The sequence below is a fragment of the Zeus faber genome (genome assembly GCF_960531495.2).
Source record: "Zeus faber genome assembly, chromosome: 4".
Classification (NCBI taxonomy): Eukaryota; Metazoa; Chordata; class Actinopteri; order Zeiformes; family Zeidae; genus Zeus; species Zeus faber.
This window is the reverse complement of record NC_137191.1, coordinates 35,306,898-35,320,789: the sequence shown is the minus strand read 5'-3', so window position 1 is coordinate 35,320,789 and position 13,892 is coordinate 35,306,898. Positions and strand designations below refer to the sequence as shown.

The following is a 13,892-nucleotide window of genomic DNA, read 5'->3' as shown; positions in this document are numbered from 1 at the left end:
CCCACTGAGATGTAACCTGGTGCAGCCATCGGGTGGAGGTGGAGGTGGAGCGCTCGCCTCAAGGTTCCTCTTATAACCACGTTTCAATCCTGGATAGGAACACCGCTCCGCCGGCACCGACACAGCGACCGCCGTCACCGGGAATGTGGAAGAGCAAGCGCCGCGGGTCGGGCCGCGTCGGGGTCCGTCTGTCCCTCTGGGGCCCCCCCAAAAAACGTGGACCCAGGAGCCCTCAGGAGCCCCCCGGACGCCCCCTCCCTCAGGCCAGGAGCGCCTCCCCCTCCTCGGCCCAGAGCAGCTCCAGGGCCTCGGCCTGCCGCTGCTCGCGCCGGTGGATCCTCCGCAGCCGCAGGATGTAGAGCAGGATGGCGAGCAGCACCACCAGGATGCAGAGCGACAGCAGGTGGTGGTTGTAGAGGAAGGTGGAGCGCAGCCAGCTGGGGTGGCTCTGCCGGAAGCTCTCCTGCTGCAGGTCCCTGGAGTCGTAGCGAGGGAGGGGGAGGTCAGGAGGGGGAGGTCAGGGCGCGGCCGCCTCCATCAGCGCTGCCGCTCATGACCAGCGTCTCGCTGTTCATTGGTTGCTTGGAGGTGGTCCATTCATCATCCATCCATTCATCTTTTCACCCACCCACCCATCCATCCATCCATCCATCTTTTCATCCATCCGTCCTCCATCTTTTCATCCATCATCCACCCTCACATCGTGGTGTGCTGTGGCTGCTGCTCTGACCTGAGGGGTAGGAAGCGTGTCTTGAAGAGGATGGCTCCCAGTGTCCACTGCACCTCCTTGTCGTAGACCAGCTGGGCCGTCCTCAGGCTCAGGTAGCCGCGGGGGAAGCGGAAGCCGGAGTGAAGGACCTCGTACATCCAGGCCGACTTGAAGCACTGGTACCTGGAGGGAGGGGGGAGCCGGACGGAAGCCATTTCAGGATTGAAAAAGGGCAGACGCGCGTGATGACCTTTTCGGGGGGTTTTATTTTTTTGGTTGCAGTGTCGAATGAATTTAGAGTAATGCAATCTGATGCTGTCGATCGGGGCTGCGATCACGTTTTCCAGATCCCGTGCACGACCAACAGAGCTCGCGGATTTCTGTTGGGACGTCGTCTTATTCCAGACATTTTGACGTTTTTCGATACAAAAAAAAAAATTTTAAGAAAAAAACGTAATCAACAAAATATGAATGATGAGAGGAAAATCTAACTTGAGCCTGTTGATGTCAGCCTGCTGGGAGAACAGCTTCCCCTCCAGCCGCTGCTTCAGCGTCGACCACTTGGTGGCGCAGTATTCCTGGAAAACAAAACAACAAAACACAAACCCGGTTGCAGTCAGAACGACGCCGGTTTAAACGCGCCGCCACCGCGGTTTCATGGGGGCGTGTGCCGTTACCGTGGCGGCGTGGGAGTACTTGTAGCTGTCGTACTGGCCCCCCATGCGCAGGACGTCCTCCATGCAGTAGTAGAACTCGGAGAAGCCGTAGAACTCGCTGTTGCTGAAGTCAATCGGCGCCTGCGACCAAAACACAATGAGCGCCGGCTTTCCTGTTGTCGTCAACATTTAATCGAATGCGTTCATTTCAACTGACTTTGGATTCCTTCTAAAGATGGCCGCAGCGTTGACGCCACATGCACACGGTGTTTTAAATACAGGAAGTGATTCTCAAAGATCAGCTGCACATAACACAATTTATTCGACTGAACTTGCTTCATAATTTATGAGCCTGGGCCACACCCGGGCGGGAAGGGAGTGGGGGTTGGGTGCTCGCTTGGTACCTGGTAGACCCCCCGGGGGGACATGGTCCCGTTGTGCAAGCCCAGGAAGGGCCGCACGGCCTCCTGACAGCGGCCCCAGGAGCCCTGGCCCCGCAGGTGCAGCGCCCGACCGCCCCGGACCAGCGTGTCCGCCAGGCCGCTGGGGAGACACGGGTCCAGCACCGGGCTGTCCTCGCTCAGCCCCAGCTGGGCGCCCAGCAACCTGCACGGCGACAAGGCAGGACGCGGGAAGTGGTGAGGGAGGGCGGGTCATCGTCCAATCAGAGGGCACGTTGTACGGCGGCCGGGGGATGAAGGAGGGGGATGACTGGGGGTCTAATGAAGGCGGAGCTCAGAACCAGGGTTAGGAAGGTATTATAGTATGTCGACAAAGGAGTTTGGAGAACAACGTACCTGTATTTTCCTTTTATTCTTGAGTTTGGGAAAGTAATGAAAGGCAGCGGAGGGAAAAGGCTTCGACTCATCAGACTGAGAAGGAAGCTTCTGGAAACACGGAGCATCAGCAGAACTGGCATGGAGGTGGAGGAACGTGGACAGTCCAGCGAACTGCGGCCGACCAAGGGGGCGTGGTCGAGCGGGACCCGAGCCCTGAACCCCGGAGGGCCCCTCTGCCGTTCTGCCAGCGAGCCTTTTCTTTGCCCTTTTGGCCCCAGGGGCCTAGTTTGTTGGACTTTTGAATAAGACACACGCCAGACGGTGCTGTGCCTGTCTCCGGCCGCCCCCGCCCCCTCTCATCTCGTGGCCCCGGGCCCCCGAAAACAGCGCCTCCACAACAACACCGTGACTGAAACATGCCCTTATGAACAGGACAAAACGCTTTTCCATCTCGTGCTATTGTTCACCTTGAGGTTTCTTTTTACTGTTTTATTGCTATTTCAGTCTATTTTTATCGGTCGTACTTTATTATTATGGCCGTTGTTTTGGTGGTAGTTGCTATGACACCACTGTCTGTCCATCTAATATCCAGACTGTTTGGAGCAACCGCTTGACATCACGTGTTCACTGTGGTGATCCTCACCAGGCCATGAGCGTTTCGGTCCTGGTTGTGTGCGTACCTGTTTCCTGCCAGCGTGCTGTTGAACAGCTGGTCGTCGTAGCGCTGGCGCGCCATGTTCCCGCCGAAGCCCAGGAAGGTGGTGACGTAGACGCGGTAGACGTGCTGCGTGTGCTCCACGTCGCAGCCCAGGTTGAACTCGGCCAGGAGGCTCTTCCCCGCCTCCTCCTGCAGAATTCAATTCAAGGACTTTTAAATACTTATTAAGCACAGGTTTTTTTTTGTTTTTTTTTCCAAGGACTTTTGCCCCAAATAAATATACATTTTCAATGGGATCGTTTCCGTGGCATTTTGGAAATATTTATTACGTTACAATTCGAATAACAAAACCGGGAGCGATTTCAGAGGTTTTCAATGATCCTGTTTTTTTCAAGGACTTTTCAAGCACTTCAGCATAAAAGGGGATATTTTCAAGGTATTCCACAGCGATTCCATTTCTGGAGATCTTTTATTATTATTTTTTTTTAATCAATTGAAAAAAAAAAAAAAAAACACCTCAAGGACCTGGAAGATGTTGGGTTTATTAAGCTTCAATTTCTTCTTTGCTATACAAGAAGATTATGCAGCTCATGTTAAAAAAAGCTCATATAAGGAAACAATAATGATAATAATAATAGTAGTAGTAATAATAATAATGTTAAATCTAGCATTATACGGGGTTAGGGTTAGTTTAGTTTAGTTGTGTCGGGTACTTTTTACAGTTTTCCAAGTTTCCGTAAGGATCAGACGACACAAATTCAGCCCAATTTTGACCCGGTTTTGTCATGGCTGTCAATCTGGCGCCGCGCCCGAATATGAACGTCGGGAAACGACGAAGTGGCATCTTAACCCTGTATAGTGTCAATTTTAATTCAATTCACTTTCTGTTGCAGACAGACAAATGTTGTACTCATCCATCCCATGAGTGACTCCATCAAGCGGCGCGTTCTGTCATCTTTGCTCGCACTCGCTCCAATGTGCACGCAAATTACGTCATCCAAGGGGCGTAAGATACTGGCTCAAGCAGTTCTGGCGGAACGCGGCGTTTGGTGAAATGATTCCTTGAATGGATAAGCACATTTGCCGTCTGCTACCGCGCAGCGGCAACTTCAGGTTGAGGTGAATTAAAGTTCACATCTTCAATTTTGCAACATAAATTTATGCCGTGTGCACTGTATTACAGGGAAAGGTTTACGGTTCAGAACTGTGCAACCATGGTGAACCTTAAAACGGTATGCTGTTACATCCCTGATCACCATCCTTGCGGGATCAAGCAGCGCGGGCACAAAAGAAAGAGACGCTTCCTCCAAAGGTTTTCAGAACTTCCTGCGTTGCGAAAACGTCTTCTGTGACTGTCTGTAGTTTTTCCAGGTTTCGTGAAACGCAGCACGAGTTACAGTTTTCCGAGTTTCCATTAAACGCAGCATCTTCTCAGGTTGTCCGTCTACGCGTAGCAAAGGCAATGCGGTCCAGGGGCGAGTCCTTGGGTGTGAATCAGTTCCGAGACGAATCTCGGACTTAAATGACGTCGGTTGATCTCACAAAGCGCCCCCCCGTGACGAGCAGTGAGTGGGGCCCCCGGGGCTGTTACCATGGGTGTGGTTACCATGGTGACCGTGGCGACCAGGGTTGCCGTGGCGACCGTGATTACCCCATCTCCCTCACCTCTTGCGGCGAGATGAAGGTGACGACGCTCGGAACCTCGTAGGCGATCTGCAGCGAGGCTCCGCCCATGTCCATGATGCCCACCGTGCGCCTCCGGCTGATTGGCCGCTGGTTCTGTGACCCCGTGGTGACCTCCACCGTGGCGTTATCTTGAGAGAAAGGCGGCGGGAAATACGGAGTTTGTCCTTAGCCTGACATCCCCTGTTCAGCTCCTCTAGCCACCACCCACATATTTCACATCAAGTCAAATTTGTCTCATCAAATCAGTATCAAATGTCTTCCATCACTCAGGGTTCAAGATAAAACAGAAAATACAAACTACCGTGTGGTTGTCTCACACACAGCGTGATGTACAGTATTATAAATGTAGAAGTGTTGGAAGGATCCAGTAATTATCTTTAAAATGACCATGATTCATATGCTCTGACGTGGTCCCATTTTGGAACAGCGGCTCTCAACTGCTCTGGCTCCGGCTCCACATTTGTTCTTAACAATTATCATTGTAATTATAATTATAAATGTATCACATCTCAACCATGTCACTGAAGTCATTTCATTTTGATGTGTCACACAAGGTCATGACAAGCAGTCGTGACCTTGAAAAGTCTTTCAAAATAAAAGCACGGCATCGGAAATTGAGTACACTTCACCCTTACTTTTTATGTACAATATATTCGGAAATAAATGAACATTTAACAGCTTCTGGTTGTACAAACACTCACCAGTGATTTTTTTTTGTTTTAAAATGGTGCCACTAATTGTGTCACAGCAACTTTTCGGTTTTTATCCCATTAAATCTATGAAAGATTATTTCTCTTTTTATTGTTTGATCCTGTGCTTGTTTGTACCAAGCAAATAAACGTGTGTAGGCCAAAGTTTTCCAGAAGATGTTGTACGTCATGAAGCTAAAATGCACGGTGTACATTTACATCTTCGGAGGAGCTGACGTAGGCACACCTCCACTCAAAATGGACACGTAACCCAGTTTTAGGAACAGGACCTGCCAGTTGAGAACCGCTGCTTTGGACCTTCAAATCTGACACTCACCCTGGTCAGCGTGGTCGAAGCGGCCCAGGACAAAGTTAATGCCAATCCAGGCGTAGACTCCTACAACACACCACACCACAACACACCAAGCACCACACCAAGCACAGCACCCCGCGCGCGCGCGCGCGCACACACACACACACACACACACACACACACACACACACACACACACACACACACACACACACACACACACACACACACACACACACACACACACACACACACACACACACTTCAACTGTAGGCTTTCATTCCAAACCACTAATATAATATATAGATGTGCAGATGCATCGATTCTCTGTGCTGGTATCGGCCGGTTACACAGAGGGTTGTATCAGAGAACGTCATCACAAAAATCACATACCAGGCACTGGAATGCTGTTTAATAAAACAAGCCTTTAATATTCAGGAACATTACTTTTAATGCACATGGATGCGTGTTAGATATCTGTAATGGGTTCAAATGGAATGCATGTCAATAAGTCAAACGGTCTGCTTGCACTTCACCCACCTTCCTGTTTCCCAGAGATGACCTCTGCGTGGGAGTGAGAGAACAGGAAGTCAAACTCCAAAGGAACGTCGGTGATCAGGTCTTCCAAGATGGCGGTTTGCTGGCTGCAGGCAGGACAGAGACAGAACGAGAGAGAGAGAGAAAGAGAAAGAGAAAGAGAGAGACAGAGAACGAGAGAGAGACAGAGAAAGAGAAAGAGAAAGAGAGAGAACGAGAGAGAGAGAGAGAGACAGAGAAAGAGAGAGACAGAGAACGAGAGAGAGAGAAAAAGAGAAAGAGAAAGAGACAGAGAATGAGAGAGAGACAGAGAAAGAGAAAGAGAGAGACAGAGAAAGAGAAAGAGAAAGAGAGACAGAGAAAGAGAAAGAGAGAGACAGAACGAGAGAGAGAGACAGAGAAAGAGAAAGAGAGAGACAGAGAACGAGAGAGAGACACAAAGAGAAAGAGAGAGACAGAACGAGAGAGACAGAGAAAGAGAAAGAGAAAGAAAGAGAGAGACAGAGAACGAGAGAGAGACAGAGAAAGAGAAAGAGAGAGAACGAGAGAGAGAGAGAGAGACAGAACGAGAGAGATAGAGACAGAGAAAGAGAAAGAGAAAGAGAGACAGAGATGGAGAAAGAGAGATTTGATTTTTAAAACATCTTTATTTTAACATTTTCTCCACTTCACAGTTGCAGACATTTAAAAAAAAACACACTTGGTTCACTAACAGAGTCCTACACGTTAAAAACAGACTGGAAGCACAGGTCGTCCTCCACCAGCGAACAGATGACGTCATTAAAGCACCACAGCTTGATGAAGACGTCCAGACTCTTCATCAGTCTGTGAAAGTTAAAATCAATCAAGATTCGATCAACAGAGAGAGAGAGGGACAAAAATGAGAGAGAGAGAGAAAGAGAGAGAGAGAAAGGGAGACGGAGAAAGAGAGAGACAGAGAAAGAGAAAGAAAAAAGAGAGACAGAGACAGAGAAAGCGAAAGAGAGAGACAGAGACAGAGACAGAGAACTAGAACGAGAAAGAGAAAGGGCGGGGTGCGGGCGCCGGGCGCACCACTGGACCGTCTCATGGGGTTTTTTTTATATGAATATCACCAGGCAAAAAAAACCCGCAAAAAACTGTAAATACCGGAGCCAAACATCAAGGAAGCGTAAAGTAAAGCAAGTAAAGCGTAACGCACTTTTCCTGTGGTTTCTCCGTATTATAAGTTAGTGCTCCGTCACCATGATTTTGAAGCTGTTGTTTTAAAAGGGAAAAAAAAAAAAAGTAGCATCGTGTCACAGAATGCAGAATTTAAAAATGTTGCTTCATTTAAGATGAATCACTTCCAGACTGGGAAGTCCTCGACCAGAGCGATGAGGATGAGTCGGCTCCTTCTGTCTGGTCTCTTAGTCCAAATCAACCCGGTCCACCCGGAGGCCACGCCCATTCATCCAAAGATTTAATTTAAGATCCATTTTGACCTAGTTTAGCTCCAATCTTCTTTCTGGAAACCAGATTTTGGGGCAAGTCTGAGACAATTTTGAACCATGACTGAGAAAGGCCATTACAATGAGTCCGGATTACCAGTGTGATTTCGTCTGGGGTTAGGCCTAATCTCTGTCCGCAAAACCCGCCCCATAGACATTGAATAGCAAAACAACCGCAAATAAAACCCCACAAAAACAATGAGCGGCGTGAGCGTTTCCATTCCAACAGGTCACCAGCTCTGCGCTTCAAACCGGAAATCGCAACGAAACCCCCAGGCCCCGCGTGGCTCTCTGCACGCACCTGTCGGGCAGCAGCCTCATGCCGGCCGTGCACAGGATGTAGAGCGGCGTCTCCTTGTGCTTGGAGACGGGGACGTGCGCGGCAGCAAATCTCAGCAGAGGGTGGAGGTAGTCGCTGGCCTGCTCCGGGGTCTGGGCCAGGGTGGAGATACCTGGGAGGACGGACGGACGGAGGGAAGGACACACACACGCGCACACACACACACACACACGCACACACACGCACACACAAGCACACACACGCGCACACACGTTCCAAACATGATGGATACTTATTGTGTGATATTATTAATTTGCCTACACATGGGTAAGCAAACAATTCAACGGTCAAACGGATTTCAAAGAAATGGTTCCTCCATTCAGGAAACTCCAACGGAGCCACAAGGTTGTGAGTGGAAGGAGCTTGATGCGGCTGCGTCTCTGATCTGAACGGAGTCGCAGTAAACAAGTACACAGGTCAATAGGCAGGAGGTCGAACGTCTTCTTTTGAAACTGTTGTCTAACATGTCTGCAAGCCGTTCACTCAGCCCTGTATGAGTTTAAACATGATGACGATGCCGCTAAAAGGATCTTTTGTTTTTTGTGTCCATCTCATCTTTCCATATATCGAAAAAAACAGGGAATCATTCTGGAAAACAACACACAAGTCAAGGTGTCTGTGTCTGTGTCTTTAAGTGGGGCCTATCCGACAGTGCGTCATGCGAGTGTGGCGAACCTGAACAGACTGCCGAGCACATAATCACCAGCTGCCCCCTATACAGCCCACCCTCAGAAGCTGGCCTTTTTGACCTAGGACTGGAGACGAGGGCGTGGCTATATGACACTGAGTTGGCCATCTGATGATATACGAAAGAAGAAGAAGAAGGTGTCTGTACTGAAGCGTGCCCTCCGAACGGGCCCGGTTAAGGAATCTGCTCTGGTTTTGTGCTGGATGAGCGACATTCATCATTCAGCTTCTATCCATCCATGCATCATCCATCCACCCGTCCTTCCATCCATCCATCCGTTCTTCCATCCATCCTTCCACCCATCCATCCATCCTTCCATCCATCCATCCTTCCATCCATCGTCCTTCCATCCATCCGTTCTGTACCCAAGTCACTCAAAAGAGATTCAGCTCCTCTTCTTCTGTTTGAACAACCACAAACATCTGCGTTCAATGACCAATTGACTAATTGTTAGTGACTGAAAATGAAAATGTTGTGCTATTGTTCAATAAGGAAATATCATATTCATTCATCATACTCCCACTGTAATAGAACAGTGGAGTCCATTCAGTCATTTAAAATGGTGAATAAAACAACTTTTCAGATTGCCCACAGTACAACAAATTGACAAATTAAGTGAATTTTGTTGTTTCTTCACACATTCTATGACATCATTTTATTCGATCATCTCAACACGTACCAGGTTTGATCTTCTTGACCACGGGCTTGCGGTCGCGGTCCTTCATCTGCCTGATGTCCAGCAGCGTGTGGGGGTTTCCATTGTGGGGCGGCCAGTAGTACACAAAGACACGGGAGCCGCTGCTGCCGCAGTCCACCACGATGCCGTAGTTCAGGGCTGGATCGAGCACGTCCGTGGCCTCCATCGACTCAACCATGGACAGGTACCTGCACGGTTCAGTCAACGAGTAAGAGACTCAACGAAAACAGAATGATAGGGTTCACAACCACATGGAGCATATTTGGATGCACTATGGAGGAGATGCCAAGGATATATTTAGGAAGCCAAGGAGAGAAGAAGGTGCTGTAGTGCAGTTTTTACAACAGGGTGAGCGTACCTAATCCTGAGACTCAAAAAAGGAAATGGAAGTGGTTGGCTAAAGTATGTAATACGCTGGTGCATCTCGAGGCAGAACTATTCAATTTAATCAATACTTAGAAAAACACTATTCAATTTCTTTCATACTGGCATAGTAGAGGTCAAATGCATTTCGTATGCGATCCACATATCATAACATTTAAAAACGCTGGGACTCACCCACCTGTTCTCAGATCACATGCACATGTTTTTCCCTCGCCCTTTCACACTCACTTGTTGACCCTGGCCCGGGCGTGCTGCTGGGAGCCCCACAGCTGGCTCTGGTACGTCCCCAGCAGCAGCAGCGGCATGCAGGTGAGCAGCAGCAGCAGGAGGAGGAGCCTCTGGCGGGGCACGCAGCCCAGAGACAGCAGCGACACGCTGCAGTACCATGATGCTGGCAGGCAGGACAAGCTGATCCTGGAGCAGAGAGACAGGGAGACGTAGACGTGATCACCGGGCGATTCCATCAAATCGTGCCCGGGAAATTAAGATGTCGTCAGAATTCTGTCATATAAATTAATGAGCATAAGAAGATGAACCTAAAGGTTTTGGGGTGTGGTTTGACATATTCAGGGTTTGTTCATTCCTTTCAACACTTAAATCTGCATATTCAAAGATTTCCCAGCACCTCAAGGCTTTCAAAGGATACGTGTCACTTGTCGCAGTTTCAATAACCGATCGTCTTCAGGGATGTAATTATCATTAACACAATGTTTATTTATTGGCTGTGACTCATCATTCCATTGCTTTCATAAATCATTCGGTAACCCACCTCTCCTCACGAGAAACATGAAGTGTAACCCACCTCTCCTCACGAGAAACATGAAGTGTAACCCACCTCTCCCCATGAGAAACATGAAGTGTAACCCACCTCTCCCCACAAAAAACATTAAGTGTAACCCACCTCTCCCCACAAAAAACATGAAGTGTAACCCACCTCTCCCCACAAAAAACATGAAGTGTAACCCACCTCTCCCCACAAAAAACATGAAGTGTAACCCACCTCTCCCCACAAAAAACATGAAGTGTAACCCACCTCTCCCCACGAGAAACATGAAGTGTAACCCACCTCTCCCCACGAGAAACATGAAGTGTAACCCACCTCTCCCCACGAGAAACATGAAGTGTAACCCACCTCTCCCCACGAGAAACATGAAGTGTAACCCACCTCCCCCCACGAGAAACATGAAGTGTAACCCACCTCTCCCCACGAGAAGCATGAAGTGTAACCCACCTCTCCCCACGAGAAACATGAAGTGTAACCCACCTCTCCCCACGAGAAACATGAAGTGTAACCCACCTCTCCCCACGAGAAACATGAAGTGTAACCCACCTCTCCCCACGAAAAACATGAAGTGTAACCCACCTCTCCCCACGAAAAACATGAAGTGTAACCCACCTCTCCCCACGAGAAACATGAAGTGTAACCCACCTCTCCCCACGAGAAACATGAAGTGTAACCCACCTCTCCCCACGAGAAACATGAAGTGTAACCCACCTCTCCCCACGAAAAACATGAAGTGTAACCCACCTCTCCCCACGAAAAACATGAAGTGTAACCCACCTCTCCCCACGAGAAACATGAAGTGTAACCCACCTCTCCCCACGAAAAACATGAAGTGTAACCCACCTCTCCCCACGAGAAACATGAAGTGTAACCCACCTCTCCCCATCTGCTTCTAAACTGTTTCCCCAAGCGCCACTAGAACAGATCACACAAGCATAAACACAAAATGGTGCACCATTACCTTGCCATATGTCCAAGTTGGCAATACGAGCCCCACGGCTGTCACCTCATGTTGCAGCAGCCTGGATCAGATCATTTATCCGTGTTTTCTATCTGGAGAATAGAGGGAGAGAAAGAACACTGACGCTCATTTTAACGTGACCAACCAGCTCGACCTGTCCCACTCTGTTCTGGGTTATTTACTAAGAGCAGCAGCTGGCATATCTCTACTCGTTACATAAGCACGACGCTGGCGGTGGCCCGGGTCGTGTCAGCCTCCTCAAACCAAGACATTAGATAGAATATGTAATGGACAGCAACCACGAGAGAAAACAGTCAAAACAATCACGTGTAGCGTGTGTACAACAAGCAAATTACGAACATCCAGGTCCAATCGGCTTCCGTAGTGATCCACCATTGTCAGCATCCAAGACTTGTCATTGTTACTCAGACAGACTCAAGCGCTTTCCTCACCTGGTATCCTGCTGCCATGACAGCGGTGTTGTTGAGCGAGAACTCGATTTTCTCCAGAAGAACCGTTTCGTTTTGTTTTCTATGTTCGTTGTAAAAAAATAATAACAATTCTGTTTCAGAAGCCGAGCGGACGACCGGGACCGGAGCCTTTAAAACCTACTGCGTGACGTATTTCCGGTTAACCCACGCGGAGCCACGTGGTACGTTCAAGTCCCACGGAAGTTACTGTTCTGTTTATTATTATTATTATTATTATTATTATTATTATTATTATTATTATTATTATTATTATTATTATTATTATTATTATTATTATTATTAGGGGTCCATTATCTTTCACTTTAAGTGTTTAACAACTGTAGTGTTTTAAAAATGTACATTACCGTAAATATTATTATTATTATTATTATTATTAGGGGTCCAACCTGCAGGGATGGATCCCTGTTGTTATTGCTCGGATTTTTATTATTATTATTCTCCTCTGCATTTTTCTGGTTAAGTTAGTGTCTGGAACACGACAACCTCTGGAACTGACACAGTTGAGGTCTTGTTAGAACCGGGATGTCTCAGACGTCTCGTCGTTCAAGTTTCAGTTTGTGGAGTAAAAAGCTTTGAGACATCTGTCCAATTCGTTAGAAATATGCCGTTTTTTTTGCTCCATTGGTCTGTAGTGATTACAAACTGCGAGTGAGATTGTATCGTCTTACCTGCTTGACGCCAGAGGGCAATTTCATTTGATATTTTGTCTGTTTTGCCCTTTTTGTAAATAAGCACATTCTGTTCCATCGAACCCGATGACGTATCCCTCCTTATTTTGCGCCATTGGAGCAAGTCCTAACACACACACTGAAGAAGTCGAAAACAGTCGAAAACATATTTTGTGATTGTCACCTCACACATGGAGGTCGCCTGCAGCTCCAGAGCAAAGGTTCTGAATCGTGTCCATTTTATTTTAGTCCCAAAAGTAAAGAAAAAATTATGAAATGTTTGTGAGGGACATGCAGTGTTTAAATCAGTTTGAATAAAAGCGCGATGTTGGGAACTTCCACACGGAGTGATTTCCTTCCACCGAGACACCGCGAGGAAGGGCTCTGTGTACTACAGGAAGTAGGCAGACACCCTCTCACTTTTAGAATAAAGTCATAACACACAACAAGTGTATCCTAGTATGAGTAACTCTGCGTGTCACCAGGACTCGCAAAACTCGCGTCACGGCGTCATTACATCAGCTGATGCTGCGTTCGAGAGGAAACTCGGAAAATTGTAACTCGTTGGTGATGTAAAGACGAGCAACGGCACGAACTGATGCTACGTTCCATGGGAACTCGAAAATTTGTAATTGGTGTCGATAATAGATCCTGTGTATTTCCGCCTGCCGCCATATTTGTTACTATTATTATTGTTATTATTATTACATTTACATTTACATTTAGTCATTTAGCAAACGCTTTTATCCAAAGCGACTTACAAGGGAGAATAACATTCAAGCTACATTGCGACAGAGAAATTAGTGTAACAATAAATACTGCTAAGTAGTGCTAAGTACTTGTAGGTTAGGACAGGAGGTACTCACTGAAGAGCTGGGTCTTCAAGTGCTTCTTAAAGACAGAGAGGGAGCTCCCTGCTCTGGTCATTTTTGGCAGCTCGTTCCACCAACGTGGAACTACCAATGAGAATAGCCTGGATTGCCGTGGCTGTACGGCCGGCAGAGCCAGGCGACGCTCATTTGACGAGCGCAGCATCCGGGGGGCAACATGTGCTCTTACAATAGCATTTAAGTAGATGGGAGCATTCCCAGCAATCACTCTGTAGGCCAGCATCAGAGACTTGAACTTGATGCGAGCGGCTACAGGTAACCAAGCGGCTGCAGGTAACCAAGCGGCTACAGGTAACCAAGCGGCTACAGGTAACCAAGCGGCTACAGGTAACCAAGCGGCTACAGGTAACCAGTGGAGCTGGATGAGCAGCGGAGTGACATGTGCCCTCTTTGGCTGGTTGAGCACCAGTTGCGCCTCAAGCCTGTTAAGAGGGCGTTGCAGTAGTCGAGACGGGACATCACCAAGGTTTGTACCAGCAGTTGAGTGGCATA

The 13,892-nt window shown here is 48.1% G+C and overlaps 1 protein-coding gene across 2 annotated transcripts; it reads right to left on the bottom strand.

Moving 5' to 3' along the window:
• Positions 1-259: 259 nt before the first annotated feature.
• On the bottom strand, positions 260-11,943 carry LOC307228977 (ectonucleoside triphosphate diphosphohydrolase 7-like; the record flags this gene model as incomplete). Of its 2 annotated transcripts, XM_079998840.1 has the most annotated exons (14): positions 11,804-11,943; positions 11,352-11,443; positions 9,835-10,020; positions 9,205-9,410; positions 7,799-7,949; positions 6,032-6,135; positions 5,515-5,574; positions 4,468-4,616; positions 2,825-2,991; positions 1,770-1,971; positions 1,387-1,506; positions 1,202-1,287; positions 731-892; positions 260-476 (listed from the first exon to the last, which is right to left on the bottom strand). In XM_079998840.1, the coding sequence occupies exons 2-14, from the start codon at positions 11,357-11,359 to the stop codon at positions 260-262; spliced, it is 1,818 nt and encodes a 605-aa protein (XP_079854966.1). In that variant the 5' UTR covers positions 11,360-11,443; positions 11,804-11,943. The 2 variants fall into 2 exon arrangements, with proteins under 2 accessions (XP_079854966.1, XP_079854967.1); XM_079998841.1 differs by lacking the exon at positions 5,515-5,574.
• Between the last annotated feature and the right edge of the window lie 1,949 nt (positions 11,944-13,892).